Source organism: Solanum verrucosum, unplaced genomic scaffold (assembly GCF_900185275.1).
Source record: "Solanum verrucosum unplaced genomic scaffold, falcon-dt-bn FXZP01000049.1, whole genome shotgun sequence".
Taxonomy (NCBI): domain Eukaryota; kingdom Viridiplantae; phylum Streptophyta; class Magnoliopsida; order Solanales; family Solanaceae; genus Solanum; species Solanum verrucosum.
Genome location: NW_026020221.1, coordinates 6,027,391 through 6,040,515, shown reverse-complemented (window position 1 = coordinate 6,040,515; position 13,125 = coordinate 6,027,391). Strand labels below are relative to the sequence as shown.

The 13,125-nt window shown below is 31.7% G+C and overlaps 1 protein-coding gene and 1 non-coding gene across 2 annotated transcripts in view; one reads left to right on the top strand and one right to left on the bottom strand.

Annotated features, from left to right (window-relative positions):
* Nucleotides 1-3,515: 3,515 nt before the first annotated feature.
* TRNAI-UAU (transfer RNA isoleucine (anticodon UAU)) lies at nt 3,516-3,589 on the top strand. Its single transcript has one exon. It is a non-coding gene; the product is annotated as a tRNA-Ile (tRNA).
* Nucleotides 3,590-3,846: 257 nt separating this feature from the next.
* Nucleotides 3,847-13,125, bottom strand: part of LOC125831270 (glutathione hydrolase 1-like) — a 160,130-nt gene continuing 150,851 nt past the window's right edge. Inside the window, exons 2-8 of the mRNA XM_049510466.1 lie at nt 8,383-8,409; nt 7,296-7,642; nt 6,253-6,771; nt 5,912-6,147; nt 5,534-5,798; nt 4,861-4,998; nt 3,847-4,101 (exon numbers count right to left, since the gene is read on the bottom strand). Coding sequence (XP_049366423.1) covers nt 3,874-4,101; nt 4,861-4,998; nt 5,534-5,798; nt 5,912-6,147; nt 6,253-6,771; nt 7,296-7,642; nt 8,383-8,395 — 1,746 coding nt within the window. The 5' untranslated portion in view covers nt 8,396-8,409 and the 3' untranslated portion in view covers nt 3,847-3,873. The remainder of the gene's footprint in view (nt 4,102-4,860; nt 4,999-5,533; nt 5,799-5,911; nt 6,148-6,252; nt 6,772-7,295; nt 7,643-8,382; nt 8,410-13,125) is intronic.

The following is a 13,125-nucleotide window of genomic DNA, read 5'->3' as shown; positions in this document are numbered from 1 at the left end:
TTTTGAAATAACCAAAAAACCATTATTGAGATGATTAACATTAATCTAAAATGAATGGTCTTATGAAAATGGCTTAGTAGACCATTTTCTTCTTTGTCTGATGCATACTACATCTGAAAATTAAATTATACATTTGTATATGCAATATGTATCAGGTGTATACAGTATGCATCAGCCAATGTAGAAAATGTTTTACTAAATCAATTTTACAATACCGCTAAATTTGAATTAATGTTAATTAATCATCTTAATGGTGGTTGCTTTGACTATTTCAATAACCACTTATGTGGTACTAACCATAAAACGACATATAAAGCAAAAATGGAAGCAATTCAAAAAAAAAAAAAGACATATGCACTGTATTTTGTTCAAGCAAATCAGATGCATTTGCTTCAATCAATGGATTAATCAAGCTTTATATCGCATCTATATATTGGGCGGTGGAGGATTATCGAAAAATTATTGACACTCAATTTTGACTGATCTATAGTCCATTCAAGTTGCTATTTGATTAAATAATTATATTTTCAATCAATTTTTTGTATAAAATATCAATATATATATATATATATATATATATATATATATATATTTCATGTATTAATCGTTTTTTGATATTCATATTTTACAAAAAATATTATTTTTATATTTTATTATTGCATTTACTTTTATCAATTATCGAGTTGAAATAATGATTTTGTGTATATTTATTCTTATATTAAATATATACATATTTGTTTAACATATAATATATATAAGTATAGTTTAATGTGATATGTGTTTCTTCTATAAAAAAAAGTTATTAATATTCATTAATAAAGTTTGCAATAATATTTTTATATGTTTTTATTAATATGTACTCCCTTTGTCTCAATTTATGTGAAATTTTTTATTTTTCGAGAGTTAAACAGTTTAAATTTGACGATGAATTTGCGCATGAAATCTTTAAAAAAAATTAAATGAACCAGTTTGGATTAATATTAATTATCTTAACGATAGTTGTTTTGGCTTTTTCAATCATCACTTGCGTGATACTAATAATAAGAGCACCAAAAAGAGAAATGACTAGCCATAATAGCTTGTTGAGTAAAATATGTTGAGTAAAAAATTGAGAATCCTGCAAAGCAAACAATCAATTAATCTTCCTTGGTTATAATCCATTGGTTCAAACATGTCCTAGATGTATCAAAAAACATTCTTTTCGCTAAGCGTATTCTCTCTTTTAGTGTGGGGCATTAGTAAAAGGCCTAAGCGGTCTTAGCTCCTTCTCTGGTCTTGCCGCCCTTGCCTCTCTTCTCTTTTCTCTTCTTTTAGAAGCTGTATGTGATTGGAACTTCTTTCGCTTTGAACGACTCAAGAGTGCTTATGCGTTTTCACGCCCTTTTGAGACCTCAAAAAAATGGAGAAATTCATTTTCTTAGGAACACATACAAGATTCGTCAAGCGCGCTAGTTGCAATAAAAAACACGCTAACTAGAAATAGAAAGTGCTTCGAAAGGCACCGGCTACCTTCTTACTGACAACACACTAGGTGCTGACACTCAATTAGTAGCTCTGGCACATCACTCGGCTCCTCAGCTCACTTCGGTTGCAAAGACTTTATCCTTAGGCACATGTCTCAGCAACACAAAACGAGGATTTCGCTCATTTAGGACTTGACCAAACATCTCACGACACGAGCTGACGATAGCCATGCAATACCTGTATGAACTTAAGTACCATTCCGTTGAGGACATTTTTTCTTGTTCATATGTCAAGGGCTGGTAAGATTTTGTATGGACACGCGCCCGCTAAGTAATATATATTTTTTCAATGTATAAAAAATTCAATTATTTTGTTTTCTTTATCTCCATACATGGCATCAGCCACCTGCCGGAGTCTTCTCTATCATAGTTGCTTATTTTTTTTCTCTAACTCGTTCAATGTAGCTATGATTTTCTTCCATCGACCAAAATTTTTCATCAATTTTCATCTAAATTTCTCTCAATTCAACCTTCGAAAATTCCCAATTTTTTTCAATAATCGCCTAACTACCCTTCATAATCTCCATTTCTACACCATTTCCTGCTTTTTCTCTCGAGATTGATGAAGTTTCACTCAAAATCATTAACAATTCAATGCTCCAAAAAGTCGGTCAATTTTGGGAATTAAATTTTTAGATGCAGTTAGTTTAGTTTAGTTGGGTAGAAATATTTAAAATGGAGATTTTGTAAGATTATTGTACTATTCGATGTTTATTGTAGATTTGATTGTCAAAGCTTTATTAGATCTGAAGAAAAAAAAAGGTAGATGTGATACCTAACTATTTAAATTTTGTGTTTATGCTTGAATCTGCATCTCCTACTTTAAAAATCTTGAAGCTACAAAGGAAGTGGCAGTGATGGTTTAAGTGGTGGTTCACAATGAAATTTATGGTTGATGGATTTGTTCTCACATAGTGGAGTAACAATAATTATTTCTGATGAGTTTTTAATTGAGCTAATGTGAGACGTATGTGATTTGAAGGTAAGAGGGGGCTTAATGATGGAAGGCCGATGAAGACTTGGTGGTGGATGAGTGAAGTTCACATGGTGGATCGTAGGTGCCGCCGCTGCAGCCCATGTTGTTGCTGGTGTTTCTTCGTTAAAGAGAAAGAAGAAAAGGAACGTTAAAAGTAAAAAAATAAAATAAAAGGAAACATCAAAAGTAGAAAATTAATAATGAAAAAAAAGAAACACTTACAAACACTTGAGAGTGAATTATACATTATTTGCCACCTCAGCACATAGAAAGCAAATAACTCCATTTTAAAATAGTCTAAGGGGGTAATAGGATCACGGTGAAGTATGAGTATGTAGTTGGAAATCCGGCTATAGATTCGAGGTTTTTTTGACCATTTTCTCAATTTGATATTGATTGTTGAGTAGTCTACTTAAGACATGCTTAAAAGCTTCTAGCTTTATAAATTCCTATTTTATTGTATAAAATAATGGACTGAAAATTTGAATAGTTGGTCCAAAAAATGTCATTAAGTGAAACTCTTTGAGATATAAACTTTGTTCTTTTGTTTATTCAAAAAAAAGAAAAAAAATTATAAGGATGACAAGAACTGTGTGGGCTATATCTCAAAAAAAAAAAAAAATCACCTAAAATTTTATAACTTTCAATTCAAAATTTATATTAATTTAATTAATTGATATGAGAGAAATATTATATAACAAACTTACCTAAATTCTTTTGTTTTGCATGTTCAGGAAATACCCAAATACTTTGAATTTAACTATTATATCAAATATAATGAGTATTTATTTTTCATTTTGATGAATATTGAATCTACCTCAACGTCAATTGCTATTAAACATAATTCATTCTTCTTTTAGGGTCCAACGCCGATGAGCACATTGAATTATCCGTCTTACCGTCTATAAAAGACACCAAAATTCATGCACGTAAATGATCATCATCTTCTCCAAATTTTGAATTAAAATAAAATAAGTGACATAATTAAGAAAAAATAATACATATTAGAATATAATGGTCCTGTAGCTCAGTTGGTTAGAGCGTTGGTCTTATGAGCCGAAGGTCGCGGGTTCGAGCCCCGCCAGGACCACCACCAATCCAATTTATAGGAAAATGAGCTCAATCATATATATATTATTAAGTGTTTTTTCTTTAACATTTTGACGTAAGGATGGTGTTCAACTAACCACCCTTCGTCAATTGTAGCTCCGCCCTTGTGTCTACCTAGTTACACAGATGGTAGCTCTAGTTGTATATGTTTTAATGAGAGCTCCAAACATTCAATAAAATGGAAATCACACTTAACCAGATGATACTGATCAATGATCATACATGGATTTCAAACGACTTCTTGTTAGACGTTGAGTTCAACGTCTAAAATCCAGCAGGAAATCCGCCCTTCCTCGGATCACTTACAGCTACAAGCTCCCCTAACTTGGATGACTTGAATTCTTGAACAACAAATTGACAGATTGTCCCTCCAGCAATACTTTGTAGGACATGTCCCTTCTTTTGAAGGGCAGCCCTTATTTTCGCTGGAGCCTCTACGTGATCACCTGTCACGACTGTCCAGTTCTCGTATTGTAACACATTCGGAATCAACTGCAAAGTACAATAACATGAAGGCTTAATAAGCTTGAAAATCAGAAGATTGGAAGAAAAAGAAGAGTAATAATGTTCTTGCAATCACGAGCACTACATTGTAGGTAGTTGGTAAGGTCTACGTACACTCCAACCTCTTTGAACCCCACTTATGGAATTATACTGAGTATGTTATTGTTGTACTACATTTAAAATACATAAGATTCTCCATTTTATGTAAAGAAATAAAGATTGAACTATGTAGTTTCTCTTGCCTTATGTGCCATTTAGCACACAATTTTGATATCTAAAGATAATGACAATTGGCTTTTAGGGGTTTGTTTGGATGTGGTTGTTACTTGTTACCTATTGTATTGTATCGTCGTTACTTTGAATAAAATGTTTGTTTTGACTGTTACTTAAAGTCTTGAGTTATATAGTATAATCAATTTCGGTGTTATTTTACAGTAAAAAAAAGACATTTTTCTATAACTTTGATGTGATCGCGTCATTAACTTTCCCCCCTCATCTTGCCCTTATTGTTTAAGAATCCCATTTCATTTTTTATCCTTCCTATTTTTATAATAACTTTACCTCGTACCCTTTGTAATACTGTAATTAGCTTATTCTTTGGATTTCTAATTAGTGGCATTACAAATGAAGAGAAACTAAAACAATCTATCCGAACATTGTATGTCTCAAAACAATACAATGCAATATGATACATTATGGAACGATATGTAACCAAATGATTCGGAAAAACGTCAGTTGTGTAAGTACCTGATGGTAATATCTTGGAGCCATTACAGAAGAGAAGGGATCCATTCCCTTTGCAAAGTGATTCAGAAAAACCTCAGTTGTACCAGCAATGATCATTCCTCCTCCACTTGCACCAACAACAGCTCTCAGTTGTCCGCCCTGTTTATAACACAAATAAGGTTCAAAACATAGAATATGCTACCTCGGTTCCTAAATATTAGTCGTCTGGGGCGGACCCAAGTAGGGCCAAGAGGGTTCATACAAACTCTCTTTGTCGAAAAATTACACTATACATGGTTAAAATTATTTTTATGTATATACAACAGATGTTGAACCCCATTTTGTTTCGATCAGGCACTTGCCATCTATTTTCGTTCTTCAAATCTTTGGCAATACGAAAAAACCATATTCAACTCTTTAACGATATAAAAAAAAAAAAAAAAAAAAGCTCTGCCCTCCTCTGTACCTATCCCAGGGATGGAAGGGCAGAGGCCTTTGGTGTAGGCGGATTTGGTCAGGGAGATGTAGAAATAGTACTTCAAGATCCGTTACGAGTCCAAAGACTTATGTTCTTCTAGGAATCTGTTAAATTCATCGAAAGACGCATAATATGGACTGAATGTAGTATCATTTTGTTAAGTCCCCTCTTCCATTATGCCATGCTCATTACACTTGGAAAAATTGTAAATCTTACCTTGAGAACAACAGTAGGTGTCATTGATGACAATGGCCTTTTGCCTGGATGGATAAAATTTGCAGGTGCTGGTGGTGGAACATTCTCGGAACGTTTAGCAGGAATGGAGAAGTCATCCATTTCATTGTTAAGAACTATCCCAGTACTCGGTGAGAGATACTTAGCACCGAAGTAAGCATTTACAGTGCTAGTCATCGATACAGCATTTCGTTCACTGTCCACAATGGACATGTGGCTGGTACCATGATCATTAATCTGATTCCACCTATTGTCAAAGTTGTTACATTTGAACAATGATTTAAGTGACATACAAATCACGATGACTAATTAGAGTGCTCGAAATAGGTTAAACGAAAGGAACTAGTTGAAGTTGCTTACTTGCCACCATAGTGATTGGGACTGAAAGTCATGTTGTCATATATGGTCTTCTTCAACTGTTTTGCAAATTCTGTTGACAGCATATCAGTTACGACATTTTTAACGTTAACAAAATCTGGATCACCGAGGTTCATCCTCACTGCAAATGCATGTTTCAAGGCTTCAATTTGTCGATGAATCAAAAGGGAGCTCGGACCTTCCATTGGAAATCCATATTGTGCAAGAATGTTCAGTATCTAAGGACAACAAGTATAAGCCATTTCTCCATAAGAGGTAGACATAGTAATGACTAAAGGAAAAAGTCCGAGAGCATACTTTTATTTACTTAATTATATACTTACTAGCACCATTGCAGCGCCTCCTGATGAAGGAGGTGGCATACCAATTATCTGAAATCCCATCACGTCTGCAACGATAGGTTCTCTTATACGAACTTGATACTGCTGCAAGTCTTCCATTGTTAATATGCCTCCGGATTTTCTTATATCCTTGATCAATTTGACCCCAATCGATCCATTGTAAAATGGTCTTATTCCAAACGCGGAAAGTGCTCTTAGTGTTTTCCCTAGCTGTTTGTTATAACATATATCTCCTATCCGCAAAAGGCTGCCATTTGAAGTGAACAAGTCATGAAGTCCCTTATCAGCCATTATATCTGATTCACTTCTGAGCATTTGCATGTGAAGATACGGAGAAATCTTGAACCCGCTATGAGCTAAATGTGCAGCTGGCCTCACAAGCCTTCTCCATGGAAGCTTTCCATATTGTTTCCACGCGTTGTAAAGGCCAGCAATTTCTCCTGGAACTGCTATTGAAAGAACTCCGCTAGATTTTAGAGCACCATTTTGTGCATACATATTCTGGACAAGAAAGATATGGACATGACTTGTAAGAATTCTACCAGGATTCTTAAGTGCATATATTTATTCAAAATTATAAGAACTTGAAGCAATATCGATAACTAGTACTATAACCTGCGCGACTAAATAGAAACGTAATCTGAGCTCTAGTTTAAACATCCTCAATTTTGATACTGATACATTCCCATTTTCTCTCCTAAATTCATCTATGGAAGATTACAAATGCTATTTTCCACCAAATGTTCTTTAAATATGTGTTCCATGTGTTTACGCGACTCTGTATAGGTAGCTTATACGTGTAATATGTTTAGGTGAGGACTAAAACATGGATTTTCCTAGTCCTACAGAGATAGTTGAAGTATGAAACTTATACTAACACGATTGTGTTCATTCCTATTCGATATCATCCAAAGGTTTAAAAACGAAACGAGAAGCCATTAGTTTCTGGTGAAAATGTCTCGAATATCATGAATGTATAGGCTTGCTTAATTGAACAATCGAAAAATTGCAAGAGAATCAAATACCTTAAAGGCTTTCTTAGGAGCATTTTCTCTCATATCAAAGGCTTGTGCTTTTCCATCTGCTGATCTTATTAGCATGAATGCACCTCCACCAATGCCACTAGACGCCGGACTAACAACTCCCAAGCAAAATGCTGCAGCAACTGCTGCATCCACAGCGTGGCCTCCTTCTCTCAGAACATCTCTTCCAATCCTCGAGCATCGTCCATCATCAGTGGCAACGACACCACGATTTGCCTTTATCACCTCGCGTCTATCATAGGATAAACTCGTACTTGTTCCAGATATCACCAACAACAATGCCAACAGAAACAGAAATCTAAAGCAAGGCCACTTTGACATCAACAGAGCTGTAAAATGAATCAATAAAGTCCTCAGCTTTCATAACGAACAATCAGAGGCGGATTCAGAATTTTGAGTTTAAGGGCTCCGGTCTCTAGAAAAGACAACTTACTGGTCTGGATAACTTATTTATACATATTAAGTGAATTTCTCAACAGGAATACAGAATTTTGACTAAAGCTACTTATTCAACGGAATGTGTAATTAAAACTCTAGCTTCGCCCCTACCAATAATCTAGAAAAAGGAAAACTCAACAAATTGAGTTCATTCCTTGTCTGATTTCTACACAATATATATTGCTTTCGCCCTTTCCATGACCCTACATGAACACGAGATTCTTCGTGCATTGAGTTTCCCTTTTATACATTAAGGTGTCATTTGGTACACCGCATAAGGTGGATATCCCAAGATTAAGGTAGATATAAAATTTATACTGTTTGATTGACAATATAAATTTATGTCAATATAAACATAATCCTGAATATCACATCTCTAAAGATTATAATCTCGAGATAATTTACTCTGCGAACCAAATGATAGAACTTCAAGTACACATAGCACACTCTATTTAAAGAAAAAAAGACTATTATGAAAGCCATAACAATGAAAAGATCAATTCTTTTCTTCTTCTTTTTTCCATTATGAGGAGAAAAATGAAGGTCCTAATAAACCATATTCTTAAAATTTATATGGATAAGAAAAATAATTGAAACAAAAATAAAATAAAATAAAATATACATTACTTACAAGTGATGTTCATCCTTTAGAGCTGGACAAATATTGTTGCAGGCTAAAATGAGTGCTGCTCCAATTCAGTGTAGATGGAGTTTTTATATTATTAGTAGAATTTAGATACTTACCTACCAATAATAAATTTGACTAATTGAGTTGAGGGTGACCATTTTTTAAGGAAAAAATTAAATGTTTTTTTGTATTATAACATATTTTTTTCAAAAATACTCGTGAAACATAGGCCAAACACTGCTGTAATATTGTTATGTATTTTCCAAATTAATAGTCAAACACAAATGATTTCTCTCATAAAGTACTCGTTTTAAAAACATTTCTAATGAAAAAATTACTTACTAGAATAAGTAGATTTTGAAAGTGTCAAATATCCCGCATCGAATGGATATAGATTCAATAGTCTCTTGAGCTATTTTTTTATTTTTTTTAATGTTAAGTTAAATTTATAATTTGTTTTTAACATGATATAATATCATCGTAATTTCGCAATTCACTCATGTTAGGTCCATCTTATCTATTTGCAGTTGAGATGTCAAATAACCCACATCGAGTGAACTTGTATTTTTTAGTCTCTTTATATAAATAATTGGATGGAGATAAACCTAAAATTCATTTTTTAAAATTAAAAAATTAGGCAAAATGATAATGACAGTGATAATGACAGGATAAAAAAAAAATAATAAAAAAAATCTCTGCATTCAAAAAGCTAAGTGGAAAAAAGAGATTTTAGCACTCTACAGCAATCAATGAGCTTTCCTTCACGCGTGGCTTTTAATAATTTCAAATGTTAGATTGCAGGGGTGTCAAAAACCGAATCGATCAATAAATTGAACAGAAAAAATATTATTGGGTTATAATTATTGGGTATTGGGTTTTTAATGGGTTTATAAAAAAAGTTATTGGGTTATTGATTTGATTTCGGTTTTTACTATTGGGTAAGCTGATAATCCAATAAGATGGTAATAATTTACTATTTTACCCTTCCTAAATATTAAATATTAGTAATAATTTAATATATAACTAGACAATATAACTATATCAAATTATTAGTACTCTACCGACTTCACACTAGGCCGTTTTACTAGTCTTTATTGTTTACTCAAAACCTAAAGACTAAGTAAGGGTTCGCAATTGTAGCTATTTGATTTTAGTTTTAGTCTTGTTAGACTATTTAATTTTAGTTTTAGTTTGTAATTGTAGGTTGTAGCATTTGCAAGTTTGTAAAGGTCCGTAATTTGATTAACATCAGAAATTTCATACTATGTTTTGACGGTAACATGTAATTATAGCTTTCGTACTATATTTTCTCTTATTGATGCAATTTCTCATTATCTTTCTCGTTTTACTATATCAAAGCTTTTAGAGAAGTGAGAAGTAGGGGTGTGCATTCGGTTTGGATTTTTTGGTTTTTGGTTTTGAAGAAGTGTAATCCAATCCGAACCAAAATAAATTTGGTTTGGTTTGGTTTTTCTCTTTTTGGTTTGAATTTTTCGATTTGGTTAATCGGTTATGTCAATAATTAGAAACATAACAAAGTTATATTTGCAATTTAATATATATATATATATATTGAATTTCTTAACTATACTTTTTAATATAAATCACAAGTAAAACGTAAAACGTAAAACACAATACTTAAAAGTATATCAATTATAGATGTCCAAACATTAAAAAATAAACTAAAAAGGGACAAAAGTGGTAAACTCCAACTTAATTCTAAACATATATATATAATTCGGTTTTTTCGGTTTTTCGATTTTCATTTTTCTAAATCCGAAACCAAACCAAAAAACCAAACAAAGTAAATTATAAATCCAAACCAAAAATCCAATCCAAATTAGAATTCAGTTTGATTTGGTTTGGTTTTTGGTTTAATCCAAATAGTGCACACCCCTAGTGAGAAGTCATATAATATTTTACGTTACATTTTCTTATTGGATAAATCGAAATTCGAACCGATACGACCAAAAACTGATCAACCAAAAATCAATAAAAAATATCTTATTGGTTTGTTATTAGGTTAGCATACTTAAAATCGAAAACTGATAAATCGAACTGAACCGACCAATGCACACCCCTCTATTATCGTTATTGGGTTATTGAATTTTTAATGGGTTTATAAAAAAAGGTTATTCGGTTATTGGTTTGGTTCCGATTTTTACTATTGGGTAAAATCGATAACCCAATAAAACGGTAATAATTTTTTTTTTTTTGGGCATAATATAGATACTCAAATTTGGTAATTACCTGACAAATAAACACTTTAACTTCGAGTATGTATATTTGAACACTTTAAATATATCCATTGGACATTCTAACTTTTAAGTTTTAACTCACTTCTAATGTATCAGTTGAACATTCTAACTTACAAAATGATCATCCAAACACTTTTAAAATTAATATACCAAATCAACATTTATATGTGGAAGCACGGACTCTGCTTCACAAATTAAAGCTCATTTTACAAAATAACTTAACACTCTTAGGGCCCGTTTAACCATGTGATATAGTATCATGATAGGATATCATAATATGGAATTATGAGATGAAATTGAAGATTTGTTTGGATATGTGATATGGAATTTCTGTATTATATATTTTCTCATAAACATAAGAATCTCATAAGTTGTAAAACTATTAAAATAGCCCCAATTGTTTATTCAATCTTACCAAATAAAGAAAAATTTATAAAATCGCATAATAAATTATTATAAAATTATTTGTTCTCCACTTAAGTAACTGTTTCATCTAACTTTAATTCAATTAAAAAAAATTGAAAATAAATTGTAGTGTACTAGTCTTTAATATAATTGTTGACAGCCAATTTTGACCCTCCACAATATAAATTAATTATCGAGCTTCTTCAATTTCAAACGATTTAAAATAATTAGTTTTATAAAAACTTAAAAAAATAATATATAGTTTACAAATTATTTTAAATAGTTTTGTCACTCTTGTAATTTTTAAATAATATATATGTTTTATATAATTGTGTATATGATTAATGTATTTTATGAATATTTAAAAATCATCTCAAAAATATTTTATATTCTAATATTTATTAGTGATGGTTGTAATTTTGAATTAATGAATTTTATGAATCTCAAAAAGATTTTATAGTCTAATATTTATTAGTGATGGTTGTAATTTTGAATTAATGAATTTTATGAATCTCAAAAAGATTTTATAGTCTAATATTTATTAGTGATGGTTGTAATTTTGAATTAATGAATTTTATGAATCTCAAAAAGATTTTATATTTTAATATTTATTAGTGATGGTTGTAATTTTGAATTAATGAATTTTATGAAATTCAAAATACTTGCAAGTTATTTTTAAAAAGTAATTTTGTCTTTTTGTAATCATTTTAAATATTGAATATGTCTATTTCTACAATCATGTTATTTTATAAATATTTGAAAATCATCAAAAAAAATTTTACAATTTTGAGTTAAATATTTTATTAGTTTAATTTAATTTAAGTTATAGTTATAATTTCGAGTTAATTAGTTTTGTAATTAAATTAATTAGTTTTGTAATTAAATTAATTAGTTTATAATCTAATTAATTATTTTATTTTTTTTGTTAAGATTAAGAAACTCGTTAATTAATTATATTAATTCGTCTTATTTAGCTTTTAGCCTTTTGCAAATTAAAATCAATTTGGCTATATTTCTTTTTTATGATTTTAGTCATTTTTATTTTACCTCCTTTAAAACCTTTAAGAAATCAAATTTGGGCCTTTTTCCATTACCCTTCAACCGGCCCAATACCACTTCTTCAATTTCCAACTCCTGCAGCCCATTTTCAAATCCCTTACAAAAGAAACCAGCCCACTAATTTTAATCCAAAACCCTCCAATACAATACAGTAGCAATACGTACATACGATACCCCAACCCCTGTACTCTTCGTTCTTCTTCCTTTTCACGCGGAAACAGTACCCCGACCCGACCCAGTACGCGTCTTCTTCTTCTTCCAGACGCAAACCCAGAAATCCAGCGAAAATCCCAACTACTCTGCGAACCCATAACCCCTCATGTTCCCTTTTCCCCATTTTCAGGGATTTCCCATTCCTTCCACTGTTGCTTCGAAAAGAGAACTTGAATTTCGAATTCAAATTCTTCCTTTCCACTTGTTTTCCCACCTTTCTCAATTCGAATCTCCCCTATATATACCCCTATCCTTCCACTGTGATGGGGGAAGATTTTACATTCTAAAATAAAATAAAATATATATGTTTATTTTTATCAAGAGGACGAAAAATTGAGAGCTATTTTTGTATCAATTTTCTTCTTGCTCGAGTTAAGGTCACAGTGGTGTAAAAGCTTCATGGTCTAGTTCGCTGTCCCGGTTCGCTGCTCCAATTGAGGTAATCTCGCCCTTTCTTGCATTATGTTTTCTATGTAGTGTGTGTTATGTGTTCAATATCTAGTGGAGTCCAATTATTAGAATTAGTTGATTTCTCTGTTTTAGTCTTTTGCTTTCAGTTTCGTTTTCTCCTGTGAGTTGTTGGGACTGTGAGCATGAAGTAAATATCAGTGAAGTTCTTTTGCGGTTCATTTAGTTTCGACTTCGAATGCATTAAGCTATATAGTTCTGTCTTTTCATCGTTTAGCCGAATTTTATTTTTTTTTCTCTGTTGTCTGATTCATCGTTATAGATTACTACCATCGCTAGTCTAATCCCGTAGTATTAATCTATGTTCTTGTTTAACTCGAATACTGTTCATGTCAGTTTTGCG